General features: G+C 40.5%; 1 protein-coding gene across 1 annotated transcript in view; it reads left to right on the top strand.

The window, feature by feature from the left end:
- Positions 1–22,604, top strand: part of SGTB (small glutamine rich tetratricopeptide repeat co-chaperone beta) — a 65,278-nt gene that overhangs the window by 16,989 nt on the left and 25,685 nt on the right. Inside the window, exons 2-8 of the mRNA XM_075590283.1 lie at positions 1,777–1,899; positions 6,495–6,598; positions 12,509–12,587; positions 15,809–15,908; positions 17,139–17,243; positions 18,960–19,098; positions 19,214–19,276. Coding sequence (XP_075446398.1) covers positions 1,800–1,899; positions 6,495–6,598; positions 12,509–12,587; positions 15,809–15,908; positions 17,139–17,243; positions 18,960–19,098; positions 19,214–19,276 — 690 coding nt within the window. The 5' untranslated portion in view covers positions 1,777–1,799. The remainder of the gene's footprint in view (positions 1–1,776; positions 1,900–6,494; positions 6,599–12,508; positions 12,588–15,808; positions 15,909–17,138; positions 17,244–18,959; positions 19,099–19,213; positions 19,277–22,604) is intronic.

The raw sequence follows: 22,604 nt of genomic DNA, 5'->3' as shown, positions 1-22,604 counted from the left end.
TACCCACATAGGCTTTTTAAAGGGATTACTACTTTAAAGTAATTTAGAGCGTTTTGTGCTGCTCGAAAATATTTCTTTTAATTACCTGACCCACGACGTCCCTCGGAAACAATCCATGGTCCTCCAACCTGTGATGATCCCTTGGTTTCTGAGCTATTGTTTTTTTGTCCATCAGACAAGAATACTTATCCAGTGGACACAAAAGAGCCACAGGCTCAGGATCACTCCGGTGGCCAATAAAATGTAGCAATATCATTGGGAGATGCTGTTATGATCTATCTGGTGCCCCCAGGGCCATAACGGTAGTGTTTTTTTTTACAGAAACTAGAAAATAAATAATACGTTTACCGGCAAATGGGTGGGGGGTCCCTGGACTTCCAAGCATCATAGTTGAGCTCAGCTGGACGCCCTGGTTTTGAAGTGAAACTTCTTTGGTGGCACCTAATGAATTTTAATGGGTCAAATCTTCTTGATGGTGATCAACATCCATCACGGAAGTGACTTAATTGTTTGGTGCTGGTTAAGCATGCACAGAAGTGGCCGTTGCCGCATGCGCAGAATAGGCTGTTGCCAAGTAGCAGCCTGCGCATGCGCAGTAGCAGCTGTCCTTGAGTGCGCATGCGCAGAGGCAGCCGCGATTGTGTGCACATGCGCAAAGGCAGCCATCTCCATGTGCGCAGATGCAGAGACGCGCACAGCTGTGGTCTATGTATACATACACAAACAAAAATAACACTGTTATTAGATGAATTCCAAGTGACTATAAATGTAGAAGTGGAAAATTTACAAATTTATTATTAAAAAAAAAACAGAAGTGGAAAAGATGCAAGATGTGTAAACATATAACATATGAATTGTATATAGATTAATATAATATAGTAACTGAAATTATTATTTTTAAAAAATAAATAAATACGGGGTGTGTGCTGAGCACGTGCGCTCCAAGTCAAACTTCTTTGCGTTTTTTTCACTGAAATTGTGTTTTGATTTTTATGATTTACATAATTTACACAATTAAAGACTTTTGAGAGTAACGGCATTCAGACACTTTACAATCCAAAATATATGCATCTTACTTTACTTATCACGTCAGTTATATCATGTATTCCAAGTGATAGAATGGACATTTCCACACAAAAATAATATACATTTTACTCTCAAATCTTTCAGTGAATTAAAACCATCACCATTACAGATTACTATTTCAGTGACAAAACACAAAGATTCACTTACAATGCGCGTGCTCGGTACACACAGCTCTCTCTCTCTCTCTCTCTCTCTCTCTCTCTCTCTCTCTCTCTCTCTCTCTCTCTCTCTCTCTCTCTCTCTTTCTTTCCCTTTCCCTTTGATACTTTTATGGACCATGAGGTCTGACTCTGTATTGGCAGTTCTGATGGAGAAGGGTCATGTATATATCTTAAGACTGAAAAAGCTACTTTACATAGGCAATTATTTTTATATCCCTGACGTTATTCATGCCGTAGCAATTGGTCTGTTTTGATGGTATTATATACACACTGATTTCTGGATTGTTTTTTTATTTATTTTTTAACTAGCCTATCTAATTAAGTGCAATGTTGCCATCTCTATGAAGGTCTATATAAGTAACAAAGGCAGAACATGTACCTCCTTTCACCAGATATCCACAGAGAAATTCCAACACAGACTAATTTATAGCACACTGGTGTCTGAGCTTATTTCTTTTTTTTTATCATAATGTTTGGCAAAGAGGCTTCAAAGGAGCTAAATACTATCCTTCTTGTTACCATGATTCAGGTGTTTTCTTGTCAGCTGGAAAGATGTCATCAATGAAACATCTAGTGTATGCAGTGATCCAGTTCTTGAGCGAGCAGAGTCAGCGGGATGTTTACACATCGGATGAACAAGAAAGTTTGGAAGGTAAATAATTAACATGATGAATCCATTACTCCGAGCCAAAGGAGATGATATATGGAGAAATAACACTAGGAGAAGACAATTGCTTAACCTTGCAGGAAATCCATTAGTGTTTTTACATAAAATACGAGAGAAGATTTGTAGAAGATGCACTTCAACAATTGTATAATTGACTGGGTGCTCAGGCCATGATGTGGCTGCAGCTGCAGCTGCAAATACATATGTAGTATATGGAAAAAGCTGTCACACCAGACTTATGAAGATTAAATAGCTTTTATGTCCCTCAATGTTTTGGTGTACAGTACACTTTCAGTAGGATTAAACATAGTAGTAAAACCTCTGCATTTTTATAGCCATTTAGATGCCAAAAGCACCAACTTAAAAAAATTCACAAACGTATAAGAGATCCACCGTTTAGGCCAATAATTTCTGCTTTTGGTTCATTAATGCAGCCGATTTCACAAGGTACAGCTCAACCCCCTTATAACGCTGTGCTTGGGGCCCAAAGAATCACATCACCCATCCAGACATTATCTCAGTATCTTCGAATGAGGATTTGCAGTCACGTAGTTGATATAGATGTAAAAATCAGAGAAAGGACTGATAGATTTCACAGTAGGGGATATATATAAGTGACACTAAACAAAGTGCTGGATAAAACAATGAGTGAGAGAGAGAGAAAAAACAACGGAAAAAATAGTCCCATTCATAAACGTACCTATAACGCAACAATCTACATCTAATTTATATAAAGAAAAATAGGCACATTGTTGAAAGCCACAACGAGGTCAACCAGTTTAAAATGTCTGCACATTGAGAGGCATAATTATTGAGCAAATGCAACCACCCTGGCAGGGTAGTAACAGGGCCAAATCCAGCTACAACGCAAAGCATTCAAAATCTTTAGACTGGATGCGGTGGCACCAAAGGGGAGGAATATCAGCCTTGGGCTTGGCTGTTTCATTGATGTAAGGAAATCCTCGGCGTCAATACAGGACATCTTGCACAAATATTGTTTTGTCCTTATCTGGTACCAATAAAGATGGCTGCTCTCATCAGGGGGCATCGCATAGGTTGCCACCATGCTTAGCAACCATGTGTGTGACTGTCCCTACCTCAATGGGGGGTGCGCATAGCATAATGTTACACACCCCAGCACACATGATGTGCTCTGTTGGTTTAGAACAGCTGATCCTAGATTGCCATATCAATTGATTACTCGGTTGATAACCTACCCCCCTTACATGCACGTGGCTCTAATAGTCGAGTGATTTTGTACTTCCCTTGAACCAGCACAGTGTTCATTTCATTTACATCACTTACTTGTTATTATAGCACTGTTCGAACAATGCTCTTGATTAGACTGGGTTGGAACCCTATAAATCTAGACTTCTGCGGTCTGTGGTTACGTTCTATTAGCAACACGAGCATAACGTTTTGCAGATGGTTTACAATACAGACATATAGTAGTATAGCATTCTCTACAGTGCCCCTCTCTCACAGGGTTGGACATCAGGTATAGACATATATAAGCAGTATAGCAGGAAGCTAAAATACTTTTGCAAATGGAGAAGGCATGAAAACTAGGTCATGTTTGCATAATGGGTGATTTTAATTATCCAGACAGACTGGGGCAATGAGATGAGCATTACAACAAAAGGAAAGAGTTTTTTGGGGGTGCTCAAAGACAATTATATGACACAAATTATTGAGGAACCAACCAGGAGAGGGGCAATACTGGATTTGGTAATATCAAACAATGTAGAAGTAATAGCAAATATTCAAGTCCTGGAACATTTTGGTAACAGTGACATGGTCTCATTTGAAATAAATTATCAAAAAACATATTACTTGTGTTCAACAAAGACCTTAAACTTTAGAAAGGCAGATTTTAATAAACTGAGGACTAATCTACAAGTAATACATTGGGATGATGTTTTTGCAGGGAAAAATGTAGACGATAAATGGGCAGTCTTTAAAACATTGTTAGAAAAGCACACTTATCAGTGTATACCCGTGGGTAATAAGTAAAAAAGAAATAAGTCAAAACCAAATGTGGCTAAATAAACAGGTAGGGGAGGAAATGGACAAGAAGAGGAAGGCGTTTAGATTCTTGAAGTCAGAAGGGACAGAGAATCGTATCAGAATTATAAGGAATGTAATAAAAATTGCAAAAAGGGCAATCAAATTAGCAAAAATGGATAATGAAAAAAAGGATTGCAATATAAAGTAAGGTCAACCCTAAAAAGTTCTTTAAGTACCTTTTATAATAACAAAAAAATGAGAAAAGAAATTATAGGACCCTTTCAGTGTGAGATGGGCAGGCAGATTATTGGAAATAAGGTATCTGCTTATCTGGTAGACAACTTCTTTGCCTCTGTGTTTACCAGGGAAGAATCAAGTTCAATAGTAGTGCCGCAGGAGGAAGCCACAACCTCCATATTAACGAACAATTGGTTAACTGAAGAAGAAGTTCATAGGCGTAGGATAATGTTGTGTTTAATAATGGGCACATAATCTATTGTCCATATCTGGATAATAGTTATTTTGCCCATTACTATGTGTTTGGGGGGGGTGTATTTATTGAAATGTAGGTCATGTTTATTTTTTAAATATAGGAATTGTACCGTGGGCCTGCAGGGGCCCACCCGAGGACCAACGGGGGACACCTGCAGGGAATAACCGGGGGCCCCCCAGACCCCTGTGGGAACCACCCAAGGGTTCCCAGACACCGGCGTGGACCCCATTGGGGCCCGCGGGGACCACCTGGAGGCCACGGAGCCTAGCGGGAACCACCTGTAGGCACCCAGACACCCGTGGGTACCCCTGTGGTGCATTGTGGGACGTGGGGACCACCCTGGGACACCCGCCGGCCTGTGGTATTAATCCTGTGTTTATAAAAATAAATATTGGTTTTATAGTATGTGGGGGCATAGGGTGGGTTGTGTATTGGTGCTTACTAGACATTTAATTTTAAACATTTCAGTAAGAGTAGGAGAGACCGGCACCCCATAACGGGGCCTGTATCTCGGGAAGCAGGGGGTCCCCGGACTTGAAATCAGTGCGGTTCTGCTCTGGAGACCCCCTGCTACATTACTGAAATGTTTAAAATTAAATAAAACGCCCGCGATCGCCTGTAAGAGGCGCGCAGTTAGACTGATTTTAGCCTCTTACTGCTCGTCTATTACAGAAAGGCAGACCCCGGTAGGACTCTCACAACAGGGACCCCTGCTGTGTTAATCCGATGGGCCATTTATATCTGCAGCGGCAAAACTTGGGAATATATCTCAACCTACACGCGGCACAATGCAAAAAGTACCCAGGTAAATGTTCGGATAACTGCCGCTGCATCTGTATAACAAATAAATAAAAAAAACACAAAAAAAATAGTAGCACTAGTAGTCTTGTATCTAATCCCATGCTGTGCTTATAAGCAAATGCCCGCTGTTCATACAGCTTTTAAGGGTTCCATGTAAAAATGGATTTCAGGCAAAAGGTGAAACGTGTGCCCATTTCCATGCTGTTTCCCAGAATCCCTTGCTGCAGTAACTGTGTGTATATTGGAGCATGCAAGGGACTGTGTGTGTGTGTGTGTGTGTGTGTGTGTGTTTGTAAGGCTTAAGGCACATTTAGTCTCTTTCAAATGTATGGACTATAAGTTATTTGAGGCTCAGTTAAAAGTGGCCCAATAATTTATTTTACGGAGTAAACAGATACCGGAGTAGTCATAGAAACTTCTTTTATATTCTTAAACCTTTTTTTATTTAAATGTGAAAGATTACGTGTGAGATGCCATTAGATAGTTCCCATGTTACATTTTAGATGCCTCATGAAAGCAATGATCATTGTACTAATGCAGCAGTGCGCAAATTGGGGGCTACTAGATTTTATGTGGGGGCGCGGCAGTTATAGAGGTCCCGCGCTCTCCCCACGAGGCATTTAAATGAAATGCCGGGGGACCGCGCGAGGCCTTCCAGCAACGCGGGGTTAAGTGATGTCATATTACCATGGCGACGTGACGTCACATGGCCCTGCGCATCATTTGACGCCGGGGCCGAGCGGGAGGGAGGGGGTTGCGAGGCGCCAAGGAGAGCAGGCAGGGGTGCGCACCGGGGAAAGTTTGCGCACCCCTGTACTAACGTACGATGGTGTTGAATGCAGACCAAAGCCTTTTTAAAATATAGCCTGAAGATGTAAGCAGTGTGTTCTGTACTGTATGTGCCTTTTAAATGTAGAGCATCCGTCAATCTGAAATAAAATGATTAAGATATCCTTATTTCCTTTTCAAGCCATCAATAACAGTGACCGTTTAAGAGAGTCTGATGTGCAGTGAGATTTCTCCCTGAACATCTACTTTCTGCTTCTTCTAAAATGACACACAGAACATTTAACCCTTTTTTGCTGGCACATGCAAATGCCTTGCTGCAATGTAATATCTTGTTGTAAGCCCCTCCTGGGAGCGAAAAGGTTAATATACAAGACCCGTGTGTGCTACTGCAATGGAATGGCAACCTCTTACCATTGACCATTATTGGGTTGGTAACGTTATTTCAATGTAAATTTCTAATGACGCCACATTTTTTTCCCAACTCTCTCAGTTGCAGTACAGTGTCTGGAGACCGTTTATAAGATCAGCCCGGAAGATACATACCTTGCAGCACCAAAGACCTTGGAAGATATTTTCTCGCAATCCGTTTTTAAGGTAAGCTGTAGCCAGTTTGATTTCAGGCGGGGAAACGATAAAACATGCATGTCTTGTTTGTGGGGAAAGGGATAGAAATATTTTTCCTTCCATGCTGCAGTGCAACAACTTGATATTTCTGTATACTTTCAGTAACTCGATCACAAGTTTGCAGACCATTGAAGTATGTTGATATTGTATTCAGATTATACCCACCGAGCGCTTTTATTTATTTTTTTACACATTGCTCTAATGATGTTTGGAGAAGTAAAACATACTGGAGAAGTAAAACATACTGGACACCTAACAAGCTCATATTGAACCCCCAAAATAACCACAACATATATATAAGCATATGAGTGTCACAGAGGAGTGCTTACAACAATTTTGGCCAAAAATGTTAAACTAAAAGACCATTTTATTTAATAGATATTTATACATATATATTTAGGCACTGTACCGTGTATGAGTTTCAATGGATGTGCACTGAGCTCTGTCTGTGTTTTATGTTCTGTCTCTGGTTTTAATGATGTTTGGAGAAGACTAGATGAACTAAGAGAAGGCAGTGACTTTATTTGCACATTTTAGAGAGCCCTCGCAATCTTTTTTTGAGTCCCTGATCTTTAGCTACTTTAGTTATGTAAACACTTGGTATTACTATCAGGGTTTCAGGAACATTAGTGACAAACCCAGAGGCAATTTCTGCCTCTCTATTACTGCAGTAGTGTGAAAAATTATGGTGTTACACTGTAATCAGTTGAATCAGTAAGTAGGGTCGCCAGGTGTCCAGTATTGGACCGGACTGTCCTGTATTTGGCCACTCTGTCCAGTAAAAAATTTGAGGTTATACTGGACATATATATGTGTCTGGTATTACCTCTCTGGACATAGTGACCTGACCAGCTTGGGGGGCTGAGGGATTTCCTTGAGCAGGGCTGTTGCTAGGGTGCTAGGCAACTTCCTCCATCCTGATTGGCTGCTGCTGGGTAATGCAGCCAATCAGGAGGAGGTGTCAGGAGCCTGGGGATGGGGCCAAGGAGAGGAGGAAACAGCATGGCGCAGAGAGGCGTGTGTCGAACGCATCACACCTTTTCATCATTGTGTCCAGTATTTTGGGGGAAGCCACCCGTCAACCCTATCCGTAGGCCTATTAAGAACCCTGTCATTGAGGTTCAGCTCTGTGTATAGTTGGTGAAAGAAATTACCCAATCAAGTTTAAACAAATATTAATCAAAATAGACCGTTAGCATATTAAGAGTAGCAACATAGTAAATGTCTTCCAACATTTATTGTGTAGAGTGTGTTAATAATATGTTCTTTATTATTAACTTTTTTCTTGTGAAGCTTACATTTTACGGTGCTGATAAAGTACATACAACAGGAACACACTAATGCATCATCTTTGTGTTATGGCTAATCTGGTACCTGCACTATTCATGTCAATCAGCTAGAAAACATTATTATTATTATTATTATTAATTTTTAAACCTCCACTGTAATCAGAGCAGCAGCTGTCTGATCACGGCTATTTGCATCAGCTGATATGATTTAACTGCAGCAGAATTTCATAGATGTAATTGTACAGGTATTGTATCCTGCTTCTGGGGAGTAGCACCTCTATAAAAAGCACAGGCTTGCAATGTCAGCAGTATATAAGAATAGGTGGGTCTGTGTGTATCTTTGTACGTGTAACAGTGTGCATATGTCAATCTGTATCCTCATTATCATCATCATCATCCCTTGTCGATCCACTGCTGCATAAAGGCCTCCCTAAGGCTCTCACGATGAAGAGGCGAACTCACAGTTTATTTATTTATTTAAGGGAATTGGTTGTTACTGCCATGGGTGCTCGCAAGTCCAGACAACTGGTAGAGATAATCCGAGAAAAAAAATGCATAGAATAGGCACTCCAGTGCACTGGTACAAAATATTCACTTTTTGTACCAGTTCACTGCAGTGCTTATTCTCTGCATTTTTTGGGGGGGGGATTCTCCCTAAGGATCTTTCAGGTATTGCGTTTGTAAGCATCTCCTCCACATTGCTCCAACAAAGTTTATGATTTCATCTTCTTATTTTACATTTATTTGTCGTCTTGGTCTTTTACTTCCCCCTTGTAATCCAGTCGAGTACCATCTTTGTCCAACAATGGTTATTTCTTCTTGCGAAATGTCCGGCCCTCTGCTATTTTAATTTCTTCACCCTTGTGCTGATGTCACAGACGTTTGTTTCCATTTCCTGAAGCTTCTGAATTATCTTCACATTTAGGGTCCAAGTTTTATCTCCATACGTGAGCACAGGCAGAATGCACTGGACAAAAACTTTCCTCTTGCGGCACTGTGGAAGGTTCCCTTGAAAGATTGTCTTGTTTCTTCCAAATGAGCTCCATCCCATCCACTTTCTCCTGTCGACTTCATTCAAAAGGTTCCCATCCATTGTTACTTGCCGGCCAAGGGAGACAGTCTTTGACTTCTCATTCTATTCCATTTAATTCGATCTTTGCCAAATTGACACATATGTTGAACATCAATTTGGTCTTGCAGGGATTCATAATGAGGTCCGCATTCTTACTTTCTTCGGCGAGTCCTTGTTGCTGGAGGTCTTCTGGACTTGTTGCAAAAATAACAATTTAATCTGCAAATCGAAAGTGACTGAAGTATTCAATTTTGTGTGTGTATGTACAGTATGTAAATCAATCCAATCCACACAATGATAAGCAATTGGCTACGTTGCCGATCGATCCATTCTCCTGTGATCGATTGGCGAAGATTCAGCTTGGGGGTTCACTAAATGGCTGTCAGTGCAGCAGAACAGGACCAAAGATGCAAAGTTCTGTGGGGAAGATCATGTGACCAGGCAGTCATTAGATACAATTGGTGCACTGCGAGAGAGAGGGCAGGGCTCAAAGTGGTGTGCCAGAGCCTGTTTCAGAAGAGGAAGAAGATGTGACTTTGTAAATGGTTGCTATAGAAACAAAAAATGCTTGTTACATTATAATACATAAACATTTTCATTTAGAGCTGTTTAAAAAAAAATGCTACCAGTATTTTCTCATAGTACAGAACTGATTGTTTAAAAACAGAACAAAAAAACACGTAGGATATTGCTTGATCTGCAGCTGTAAGACCCTCTGCAATTAGGCTTTGATATGCTCACTTTACAGAAACACCACTCATCAAAGTAGCAAATGACCTATCATTGCTAAGTCTTGAGGACATTACTCTCTTCTCATTCTACTCGACCTGTCTGTAGCCTTTGATATGGTTAACCACCCACTTCACCTTCTCACACTCCACTCACTTGGTGTTTGGAACAAAGCTCTCACCTGGCTTTCTTCCTATCTCTCCCATTGTTCTACTGCTAATTCCTCTTCTTTCTCTATTGATCGATGTATGGGTGTACCTCAAGGCTCGGTTCTGGGATCTCTCCTCTTTTCTCTCTACACATTCCCTTGGAGACCTTATGAATTAATTTGGTTTTATGCAGCTGACATTAAACTGTATCTACCCACATCGAGCCTCACATCTGGCGTACAGGCCCAAGTATCCAATTGTTTAATTGGCAATGTCCCCCTGGATGTCAGCTAGACAAGCTCAATGTTTGAAAGTCTGAGCTGCTCATAATCACACCTAAATTAAGTCCCATTGTGCCACTTTCCATCAGTCATTAACACTACAATCCACCCAGTTCTCCCAAGTCCGTTGTTTGTGTTATATTTTAATCTTCTCCGTGTTCTCTCCTATGCTCCTACATTTTCTCCATACCCTTGCTAAAATCTGACCTTTTCTCTTTCCCTCTACTACTAAAATATAAATGCATGCTCTTGTTCTCCCCCGTCTGCACTACTGCAACCTTCTCCTTACTGGCCTCCCTGTCTCAAAGTTTCTAAATTTCAATCTCTTCAAAATGCTGCTGCAACGATAACCTCGCTCTCTCAATCAGTCTCTGCCTCTCTCCTCCCGAAAACTCTGTTGGCTACCTAATTAAATTCCGCATTCGCTTCAAAAGTCTTCTCTCTCTTATGGCTCTCCACTCCTCTTGCCCTCCCTATAGGTCTCTACTCCCCTCTCGCTCATGCCTTCAACTCTTTTCATATGCTGTGCCCTGCCTCTGAAACTCCCTTGCTTTCAATGTCTGCCGGGCCTGTTCTCTCTTTAACTTCAGAACCCATCTCAAACCTCACCTCTCCAGTAAGGTGTTTGATCATTAGAGCATGTCTAGTACGTATTACTTTTCTCTTTTTTGGTTAATTCTTGTGTTTAGATTGATTAGTTATTCTGTTTTGCTTGTGCAAAAGTTGGCCAAGTAGACTGAAATTAGGTGTACACAAAATAGGGCTTACTCAGCTGGTGATAATAGCCATACTTGTGCTTTTATTCCTCCTATAGCAGGAATGCGCAAACTTTTTTTGTCTGTGCCCCCCTGCCTGCTCTCTCTCTCTCTCCCCCCCTCCCCATACCTTTTCTCCGGCGCCATCTGACGTCACAACGTCATGTGACATTGCATAGCCATTTGACCCCGCGGCGTCAACTGAAGTCTCATTGTCTTGGCGACGCTTTGCCAGAAGCCACCGTAGACCAGGTAAGAGTGAGTTACAGAGGCCTTGCGCGCTCCCCCGGCATTTAATTTAAATGTAGTGGGGAAGAGCACGGAGCCTCTGTAAGCGTTGTGGCCCCTCCCCCCCCAGAAAATTTCAGGGGGCGTGCCGCCCAGTTTAAGCACCCCTGGTCTATAGTACAAGTGTTCCCTTCAATTTAATCGTTAATTCTTTACATTCTTGTACACATTGGTTGGCACTGTATGAAAGAGAAAATAATAAAACAATACAGTATCAAGGTGGTTATGTTCTTCTAAAAGTCTTAATCTAATTATATTTAAACATAGATACAATATGTATCAAATTTTCGAAATAAGTTAAAACATTCACAGATTATTAGCACCAATGTGATCCACACTGAGTATTTCTGTACTACAAGCAGTGACTGCTTTTTTATTTCTTTTGCGTTTTAATTTAAAGGTGCAGATCCACTTGCATGTTTATTTTCTTCGCGATACTGTATATGCAATCATGTCTGATTTTAACTTTTGTAGTTTTTCCCCTAGTCACTGATTTTCAACTATGCATTTTATTCTTTAAAAAAAAAAACCCAAAATCTAAAATAAAATATCTGCTAATTCCCTCTTACTTGGTGACTTTATTACACTTCAAAGGAACTCGTCTAATACGATTAGGATAAAACCTCTTCAAGGATGAGGCCTTTTGAAGTCTGCATGGAAATATGCTTTGTGCTACAGTACCTGGTGATGAGGCACGTTAAAATCACTTGCAGAACTGGTCATATGAACACACTACTTCAGGCTTCTGGTCTTTTTAACATAAATCAATCTGCTTTAATGGGCCTTACCTCCATCTTGCTTTCAACATAAGTTATTTTTTGGGGGGAATTGCCACAGTGAGTATTTTAATTTCCTTACATATAAACAGTATAGTAAATTTTAACCAAATTAAATATTTAGCAACCACAGCAATTGTCCAGTTGTGTTGATCAGTCAAGTCCCCATAAAATACAATGGAGTCTATGTATCAAGGCAAAAGTGGAGCAAATCTGGGAGTAACAAACTGCGCCAGATGTATCAACAAAAAAATCCTATTACTCTCAATTTGATTTTTTATTTTTCTATTTGATACAAATGGTGCAATTATTTTCCCCCACAAATGCTCTACTTTTGCATTGATGCATATGCCCCAATATCTCTTTTTTTATGCTTATCTTTCTACATTTTATTTTAGATCTTTTCTGATGAAGCCAATTATCTTCTTTTGTAACGCAAACTTGTAGCTGATGTTGAGTAAACATTGCAGCAATAATGATTGTGCTATGCGGTTTCAATGTTAAAAGGCACTATTATTTTAGTTGACTGTTTACTCTGCAGAATGATGACTTGACACCAATAGAATCTCCTTCATCTTCACCAGAAGAGACAGAAAAAGCTGAGGAGTTAAAGGATGAAGGTACGTCATTGTTACATTTTAAAGCTATTTATTAATGCGTTACAATAAAATAAGTAAATGCTCCAGTCTCTACCACACAAGCAGTAGTATGTTATCTTAGCCACTGTATTGGTCTGGAGTAATTGATTGGACACACAAAGTGGTGCTATTCCATAAGACAAATGACATCCCATTCACTTTTCCACCAGGGTTATCGGGGTTCTGGACTCGAGCCTTGGCCCCAGCACAGTTGTTCAGCAGGGGTTGGGAATCGGGTGCATGTGGAGACTGCTGGGTTCATTCTGTGTGGGAGGAAGGGAAGCCCGTGGAGGAAAGGGCCTAACTACGGTTGTTTTGGTCCTCCTCCTCTGCCGGGTTTGGGACAGTTGTTTCCTCGTACCCCTGTTGGTGGCCCTGGTTGGAAGACGCCTTATGGTATAGCACCGCTTACTAAATATGGGCCCAAAATCTAAAACACCACAGCCAGTTTTATTTGACATAAAAACGTATACATATAGTTGGTTTCCCTCCATCTGAAAGCAGCACAACCTAATTGCTGATATTGTTTGTGTTTTCATAAAGCACCAATGGTTTTAGGTCAGACACATGACTTACTATTAGTTAACTAATTTTAGTGACCTCTTTAACGGGTCAGATACATAAATTTTACACGCCTCTGACCCAAATTTTTACCCAAATAATTTTTCATTTTTAGTTGGACTTACCAGGGTTTTGATTTTCTCTGTCTGCTCCCTTCTGAGCAATGTTACTGTGTGTTCAGCAAGAACTTGTACAGCCAGAGTGCCCCCTGCCCACCTCCCCTGATCTGTATTAGTTCCTTGATAAGGACCGGTGGGATAAAAGTAAAGAAAACCCTTGATTGACAACACTTCCCCATTCAGAGGCCCCTAAGAAATTCAACTGTCCGACTATGTGAGTTCCAGTTATAGTCTCCCTGTCCCCACTGAAATTGGAAGGGGCAGAGAAATGTCCTAATTGTAGGGACAGCTTGACTTCGTTTAGAAACATGGCAGTGTGGAATTGAAATGCAAAGGCCAAGCAGTGAGAAGACATGGACAGAAAGAGAGTCGGCTCTATTAAGGTTTCATAGATATATAATGAACTATTGAGCTTCCTGCGGCATGTCCCTTTGAAGCTCAAGGGTTCAATTACATTCTGGAACAAGAAATAGCGCAAACCCTATATATGAATAAATGCAAAAAATACAAATTAATATCACCAATGGAGATGCTGCTAGTGTAATGATTGAACAACCCTTCAGAGAACAAAACAAAAGCACTCAAAGCGCAAAACTTCCACTGGGTTGTATAGGTGATCACACACGGAATCTGGATGCAGGAACTCTCAGGATTATGTGAAGAGAAACAGAGAAAAATATAGTGTAACACAATTAAATAAACATAAAATAGAGCAGACAAGCTCAGGCCACTCACATACTATAGAAGTAAATAGGCGATTTGACCACTCTGGGTCCTGCAGCGCAGTGTAACTGGAACGTATGTTGTCTCTGTGTGTAGACCAACACTTCCTCATGCTGCTTGCTTCCGGGTTCGAGTGGTGGGTGACGTCATCGACGGCTAGATTTGCACCGATAGCGCCGGTTTTGGTGTAGATAGCGAGTACTTAGGTCACACGATCCAAGGGTCCATATCAGCACAGTGCAGATAAACTTGTTGTCCACGGATGGCTCTAGAAAATAGCCTATGCGCTTCGATCGGATAAAACAGAACCTCCTCAGGGGTGTATAATATATATATATATATATATATATATATATATATATATATATATATATATACATACATACATACATACATACATACATACATACATACATACATACATACATACATACATACATACATACATACATACATATATATATATATATATATATATATATATATATATATATATATATATATATATATATAGTGGTTGACAAATCACCAAAAAATCTACTCGCCACCTAGTACCAAACGTGTGCTGCTTGGGCCAATATTTACTCGCCCGGGGGTTAAATCCACTCGCCCGGGGCGAGCAAATGTATAGGTTTGTCGAACACTGTATATATATATATATATATATATATATATATATATATATATATATATATATATATAAAATATATTATATTATATCCCCTGAGCCGGCCCGGGCCTGATTTACTGGTGCTAACACCTCGTAGCCTCATACCAATCCTTTACACACCTCCCTTCCCTCCCCCTTTTTTTTCTGTACTGTTTGGGGTACCTGTTCATTTTCTAACACATTTATTTCTGTGCATGACCTTTTCTCTACACCTTTTTGGTATAACTGAAACGTGTCTCTCTCAGGCTGATTGCACTGAAAGCTGCTGTCTCTTATGGTGACATTCATTTTTCCCACACCCCTCTTCTACTTTACATTTTTCTTACTCCTCATATCTGTAACAAAACTCTATCTTAGTTTTCCTCCTACCTATTACACTTGTAGTGTTCCTCCCTATGCACTGCCTCTAGGTAACATTATTACATATTTTGCGTTCAAATACCAGCGGTATGCAGATTCAACCCCACACCTTACACCTGCTGTGCATACCATAGTCTCTGAATGTCTCCCTGCATTATCATCCTTTTATGACCACACACCGATATAAACTTAACATGTCAAAGACTGATCTTCTTATACTTCCTCTGAAGCTTGCCCCTTCTCCATTACTGTTGGTAGCACTTTGATACACCCAGTATCACAAGCACGCTGCATAGGTGTCACATTCACTCCATTGATAAAACCTGTTGATTTTTCCTCTTTAACATTGCAAAGTTAGGGCCTTTCCTCTATTGCTTCACTACTTAACACGTGCCCTCATTCTCCCCCGTATTGTCTATTGTAACTTTCTACTGTCTAGACTTCTTGCACTTTTCTCCCCTCAACTTCCCTCTTCAACAAAGCATTTAAGTAGCTATAAAGTATTTGCCCCTTGCATACGCACTTACCATTACACCCTCATATTGTCTCCCTAGACACACATAGATTATCAGCTCTTCAGGGCAGAAGCTCATTTTCCTTGTGTTTTTATAGTTGAAGGGCTTCTTCCCACTGTTTTGTTGCGACTGCTGGGAGACGTTGTTTACATGGATGGGGCTGTACAAATATTGATATACGTACATAGATGTATCCAATGTGTTGATTTAATTCATTTGGTTTGAACCTATTTTGTTTAACTTTTTCCCATCTAGGCAATAACTTTATGAAGGAACAGAGCTATGAAGCTGCAGTGGATCGCTACTCGCAGGCTGTAGAATTGGATCCAAATAATGCCGTCTATTATTGTAACAGGTAACGGATATGGTCTTTTATTCAGTGATGCTGCTCACTTATTAACTACTCCGGTGCATTAACAAAATCTAAACCCTAGTTTCAAGACCTGGCTAGGTTCGGAGATCAGGAGGCCATAACAGGAGTCGTCTTCTACTAGAAACATAAGTTGTACCTTGGTGCCTCATTGTTTAATTATTGCAGTTACACCACAAAATAGTGGTGCGTTAGGGTTTCTCTAAATTTGCATTGGGACTCAGCAGCCTGTTCGTTTATGAAAACAGAAACTAAACAAGAAAATTATATGTTTTAAATTGGACAAAATAGCTGAGTGTATGGGGGTGGGGGGTAATATGTTACAGCCTGACACATTTTGGAAAGACATATTACATACTGCGATCAAAAGTTGCATTTTTGCATACCAGTTAGCTTGGGGAGGTCACATGACCAAATATGCACATGGGACAAAAACTAATACAAGTTCCACTTGCTCTAAAAAAACAGAGAAAAGTATCTTAGTCACATAACTCTCATGCCTGCGACATTCAACAGGTTAAGGTGGTATAACTTTCTCACCTGTACCAAATGTTAGATGTAAGAAACTATTTCTACATTTGACACAAATGTACTCCGGAAAATGGTTCAATCCATTGAAAAAACACTTCCTATGCGTCAACATTTCCTTTAGAATATATAGACCCCTTAGCAATATAGTATGTCCGCTAATGTTCACCTTCCATGTATCCTCACTTACCACCCATTGTTCCACTGGAGTCCTTTTATATCTTCTCCCCCTATCCTTAAACACATCTTCCTTCGAGCAGAATTATAGCATGTACTGTTTTTCTAGCATGTCTCTGTTAAACACTTCATTTTTTGCTATCTGGAGTTGGTTAATTCTACTGTTATATACCATAGCCAAGTTCATAGCTGAGTTCTTGAAGCCGTCTTGGTCCTGGTTGGTTGTGGTTGTGATACCTACAAACTAACATTTAAATCCTTCATAGATCCAGTTGTACACGGTGGTGTGTAGAAGAGTCCAAGAAGAAACATTTAAGGTCTCCAAAGCTCTAAGTAATCTAATATTCATCATTAAATCAGATCACATGGCTTTCTGCTATGCAGGACGGTTTAATTCTCACCATTTTTATCTTGAATGTCTATTAATTGCTTGAAGCTCACGCCACCACCACACACACGTTCTGCAACTCTCGCTTGAAATTTACAAATTGTGTTTTTTTGTTTTTTTAGAGCCGCTGCACATAGTCAACTAGGCAACCACAGTGACGCAATAACAGACTGTGAAAAAGCAATATCCATTGATGCCAAGTACAGCAAAGCCTATGGAAGAATGGGGTAAGCGCAATGGGTTAATAACAACATGCTTTATTTTCTTCTTTGATTGTAATCGGTAAATACTCCAATGCACAAATTGCTCTGCACATTACATATCCATTTTGTACATTCTTTAATGTTCTACACATTCCATGAATACTGTTCTGCGTACTTTACATTCTGTGCATCTAATGGGTAAAATCCATTGTGCTGTATGTCTCTGGCTGTATATCCATTGTGCTGTATGTCTCTGGCTGTATATCCATTGTGCTGTATGTCTTTGGCTGTATGTCCATTTTGCTGTATGTCTTTGGCCGAGTGTATGGTGTTAACCGTCTCTTCTGACTTTTGCCTGCCATGCTGTGGCTGATCATGAGTTATCATTTCCCAACTATACAAAGCAGAATATTCCTAATAATATTCCATATTCTGTTCAAGCTTTTATGTGCGTGCTTGTCTACCTAATAAAGGCGAATGTACAAGGAGGACCAGTAGGATTTGCTCAGTTTTTTTTATCAGTAATTCAACATGTCTCTATACAGATGAAAATCACTCCAGCATTCTGCAATGTCCACTCTAGTCACGTCACCGCTTCTGTAAGCAGAAGCTATTGTCACTTTGTGTAGCACTGCACTCCTAGTATCCCACATCAAAGTGCAATTAACGATGAAGTAGCCATGCGTTCTAAGAAATAAAATATGTACAGTGGGTGTTTCCATCTAGGATCAAAGGTTCCCTGGATTTGGTGTTTTAGTTCCTGGTTTATTTTGAATATGCACATCAGTAGTAAGTGTGATCTGTGTTACCCAGACAAGGCCCAAGACATAGTGCACTCGTCGTCGCTGAGCCACGCTGAACAGATGCACAAAGCCCCTGCATCTGTAATCAGCGCGGCTATAGTTTCTCCCTCCGCATGCTTGCTGATGCGTGCGGAGGCTGAGAAACTTCCCAGAGACAGGCAAGTTTGAAATTTGCCGCTCGGGGAAGCGGAGGAGCGGTCACATGACCGCTCCCAACCAATGGGGCTGCAGCTGGTCCGGCACTACCAGATAAGACAGAGGCAGCACAGAGGTGTGTGTCTGTGTGTATATATTTATCAAAGTTGCACAATGTTAATAAATAATTTATTCTCACATGTCTTTTTTTTTAAAATTTAAAATATTATATAATATACACACACACACACACACACACACACACACACACACACACACACACACACACACACACACACACACACACACACACACACACACACACTCCCCAGTGACACACAAACACACAGACCACTTCAAAGTGACACACACACACACATTGACAGCTACCAAGTGACACACACACAGTGATACCCCCCTCCCAAGCGCGCTTGCTGTCTCCTCTGCCCGGGCAGCAAAAAGCTCCTGGTAGAGCGAGTGGCAGCAAGCGAGAGCGAGCAGCAGCACCTAAGCGTTTACTATGTCCCAGGCCTTATAGACATTCCTGCTCTGGGGTATCTGGTTTAGTGTTAAAAATCTTGACCATGAGAGGAGGATTGCTGCTTTACTGGCTTAATATGCATGGTTGTGTGTCAACGGAAAGACCCTGGTTACATTTTTGTGCCTCCCTGTATCTTGAGCACTAACATTTAGATTATAAGCTTTTCTGCGGCCCATTGTAGCAGTAACACCAATGCACAGAACGATGGACACTGCCAATACTGTGTAAGAATATATTATTAATATTGTTATTATTATTTAGGCGAGCGTTGACAGCTATGAATAAATACAAGGAAGCGATCAGCAGTTACCAAAAAGCCTTGGATCTAGATCCCGAAAACGAATCTTATAAATCAAATTTAAAAATAGCAGAACAGAAGCTGCGACAAGTACCCAGCCCGGTAAGGCAGCTTTTCTTCTTTTTTACTTTGTGATCGCCATGTTATTATTTATTTAATTTTTTTTTACTTTCTACGTTTCTGCATACACTAATCTTTTCAGCATCATTTATTGCAGACAAGCGCAGGGTGGGGCTTTGACATGGCCAGCTTGATGAACAACCCAGCTTTTGTGAGCATGGTAAGGAATTTTAACACCATCCCTATACATTGAGGATTGTGTCTTCTGCGGACGGACCGTATTAATCCCTGCAGCGAGTTAGTGTCCTCTGGCAGAAGAGGGTACAACCCTAACAATAACTAGCACAGATATACTAAATGCATGTCTTTATATGACAGTGGATGAAATTCTGAACTTTTTAGTAAAATTACCCCGCATGCGTTTAAATAAGATTTTTCGTGGGTCACATTTAAAATGGATCGCCCAATCGAGATTTCAGGATATTATAAATACCCACGTTGTAAAGAATTTTTCACTATACAGTAGTGCAATAGCGATAATAAATTGCTGTAAACTATTTCATCTGGTTGGAATATCCGCAAATGCATCTTCATATTGATGAAGATCATACACTTTTATAAAAGGCCCATACAATTAGGAACACATTGAAATTTGTAACCAGTCTTAGATGGAATATTTATATATTATGTGAACCGCCACAGGCCGACTGCTCTTCGATCCTCCAATCTGGGCTATTGTAGTGTGTAGCACAAACACCTAAAAGGCAAAAATACTGCACAGAACCTAAACAGGGTTCACTGAATTTTCAGGGGGAAAAAAGCATCAAAATGTGCGTTTTAATGCAGTTTATTTCACTGAGGAGCCTTAGCTTTGAATTAAACAAATCAAGAATAATGATGCTTTTTATACCAAACATTGTTTGAGATGCAAACAATAAACTTCATATCATTAAAAAAGAAATTTAGCTGAAGGTGTCCATCACGTTAATTTCATTTTTGTGTTAATGAAGAAAGTGAAAATGTGACTTATTAATAAAAGCTTTGCACTTGACTTTCCCTGTAAACAGGATGTTTTCATGAAAAATATAAAGCTACAGTTGAAGTAGCTCACAATATTGCTGCAACGGCACATCAAGTGCGGGCGGTCCTCGCTTTTCCGATGGAATGCGTCCCCTAAACCGCCGTCGGTTAACGGATTGTCGGATTGCGGGTCCCATGTTAATCGGCGGCGGTGACCGCCGGATAAGCAGGTCCGACGTCGGAAAAATGCATCCGGCGGACTGCATTGTGCGGCGGCGGATAAGGTATCCGGCGGAAACAGGGACGTCGGTAAGCGAGGACCACCTGTTTAAACATTGGGAATATGAGAAATCGGACACAGAGCATGGTCCAGTTAGAGAGTTCCCGGGTTTAGAGTATTGTGAAGTTAAAGAGACCTGGAAAAGAGCGTAAAAACAGGACTCCAATAGAGTAGAGTCCAGGTATTAAATACAAAATGCACTTACAAAGCCACTCTTGGATTCATGGCTTGTAGCATCAGTTCAGTGTGGGGCGTCCCTCTCTTCCTCCATCTGCTCTGGTCTACACGTTCCTCTCTGGCTGGGTTCCTCTCTGCAAGGTGTGTACTCTGGAGTTCCTACTGTGCCAGTACACATGGGTTCGATGATGTCATGAGGGGGGTGCACTGTCCAACACGTTTCACAGGCGACTGCCTATTTCAGGGAAGTGATGCTGTGATGATGCTGACAGGTAAGAGGATACATATGTATTTGCATATCCCCTATCCCACACAGCTGCCCTTTGTTAGTATACAACATCGGTCGTATATTTACACAAACCAATTTGTATTCTGCATTACAAGAAACTAAATAGCGATATAAAAATCTTGAAGGATTTTTTTTTTTGACTCCTAACGCAATTACTTCCATGATAAAGGAGTGGTGGCTACTAATTTTTTGGGGGTTTATTTGGATATACATAATGATATTGATGTGGAGCAGATAGATTTTTATTAAGTCCATTTTTTTTTTGTCCTCCCAAGGGCAATATTTCTTGCAAAGTGTGCTATGGCCAAACAGATTAAATTTGCTCCCAGCTGTGCGAACCTACAGTGGTGTGAAAAAGAAAGTACACCCTCTTTGAATTCTATGGTTTTACATATCAGGACATAATAACAATCATCTGTTCCTTAGCAGGTCATAATATTAGGTAAATACAACCTCAGATGAACAACAACACATGACATATTACACAGTGTCATGATTTATTTAACAAAAATAAAGCCAAAATGGAGAAGCCATGTGTGAAAAACTAAGTATACATTATGATTCAATAGCTTGTAGAACCACCTTTAGCAGCAATAACTTGAAGTAATCGTTTTCTGTATGACTTTATCAGTTTCTCACATCGTTGTGGAGGAATTTTGGCCCACACTTCTTTATAACGTTGCTTCAGTTCATTGAGGTTTGTGGGCATTTGTTTATGCACAGCTCTCTTAAGGTCCAGCCACAGCATTTCAATCGGGTTGAGGTCTGGACTTTGACTGGGTCATTGCAACACCTTGATTCTTTTCTTTTTCTGCTATTCTGTTGTAGATTTTGCTGGTGTGCTTGAGATCATTGTGCTGTTGCATGACCCAATTTCGGCCAAGCTTTAGTTGTCGAACAGATGGCTTCACATTTGACTCTAGAATTCTTTGGTATACAGAGGAGTTCATGGTCGACTCAATTACTGCAAGGTTCCCAGGTCCTGTGGTTGCAAAACAAGCCCAAATCATCACCACTCCACCACCGTGCTTGACAGTTGGTATCAGGTGTTTGTGCTGATAGGCTGTGTTTGGTTTTCGCCAAACGTGGCGCTGTGCATTATGGCCAAACATCTCCACTTTGGTCTCGTCTGTCCAAAGGACATTGTTCCAGAAGTCTTGTGGTTTGTTCAGATACAACATTGCAAACCTAAGCCGTGCTGCCATGTTCTTTTTAGAGAGAAGAGGCTTTCTCCTGGCAACCCTTCCAAACAAACCATGCTTGTTCAGTCTTTTTCTAATTGTACTGTCATGAACTTTAACATTTAACATGCTAACTGAGGCCTGTAGAGTCTGAGATTTAACTCTTGTTTTTTTTTTTTTTTTTTGCAATTTCTCTGAGTATTGCACGGTCTGACCTTGGGGTGAATTTGCTGGGATGTCCACTCCTGGGAAGATTGGCAACTGTCTTGAATGTTTTCCCCTTTTGAATAATCTTTCTCACTGTAGAATGATGGACTTTAAATAGTTTGGAAATGGCCTTATAACCCTTCCCAGATTGATGGGCAGCAACAATTGCTTCTCTAAGATCATTGCTGATGTATTTCTCCTTGGCATTGTGTAGCAATTTTTTTAGTGTGTTAATATACCACGTTGTATAGTAACAAAGGGCAGCAGGGTAGGGATATGTAAATACATATTTATATTGCCCCTACCAGCATCATCACAGCATCAGTTCCCTGAAGACGCGGGCCGTTGCCTGTAAAACGCATTAAAAGACATCATTGAAACCGCATGTCCAGAC

Source organism: Ascaphus truei, chromosome 1 (genome assembly GCF_040206685.1).
Source record: "Ascaphus truei isolate aAscTru1 chromosome 1, aAscTru1.hap1, whole genome shotgun sequence".
NCBI lineage: Eukaryota > Metazoa > Chordata > Amphibia > Anura > Ascaphidae > Ascaphus > Ascaphus truei.
The sequence above is the reverse complement of the archived record's forward strand: the minus strand, read 5'-3'. Positions and strand labels throughout refer to the sequence as shown.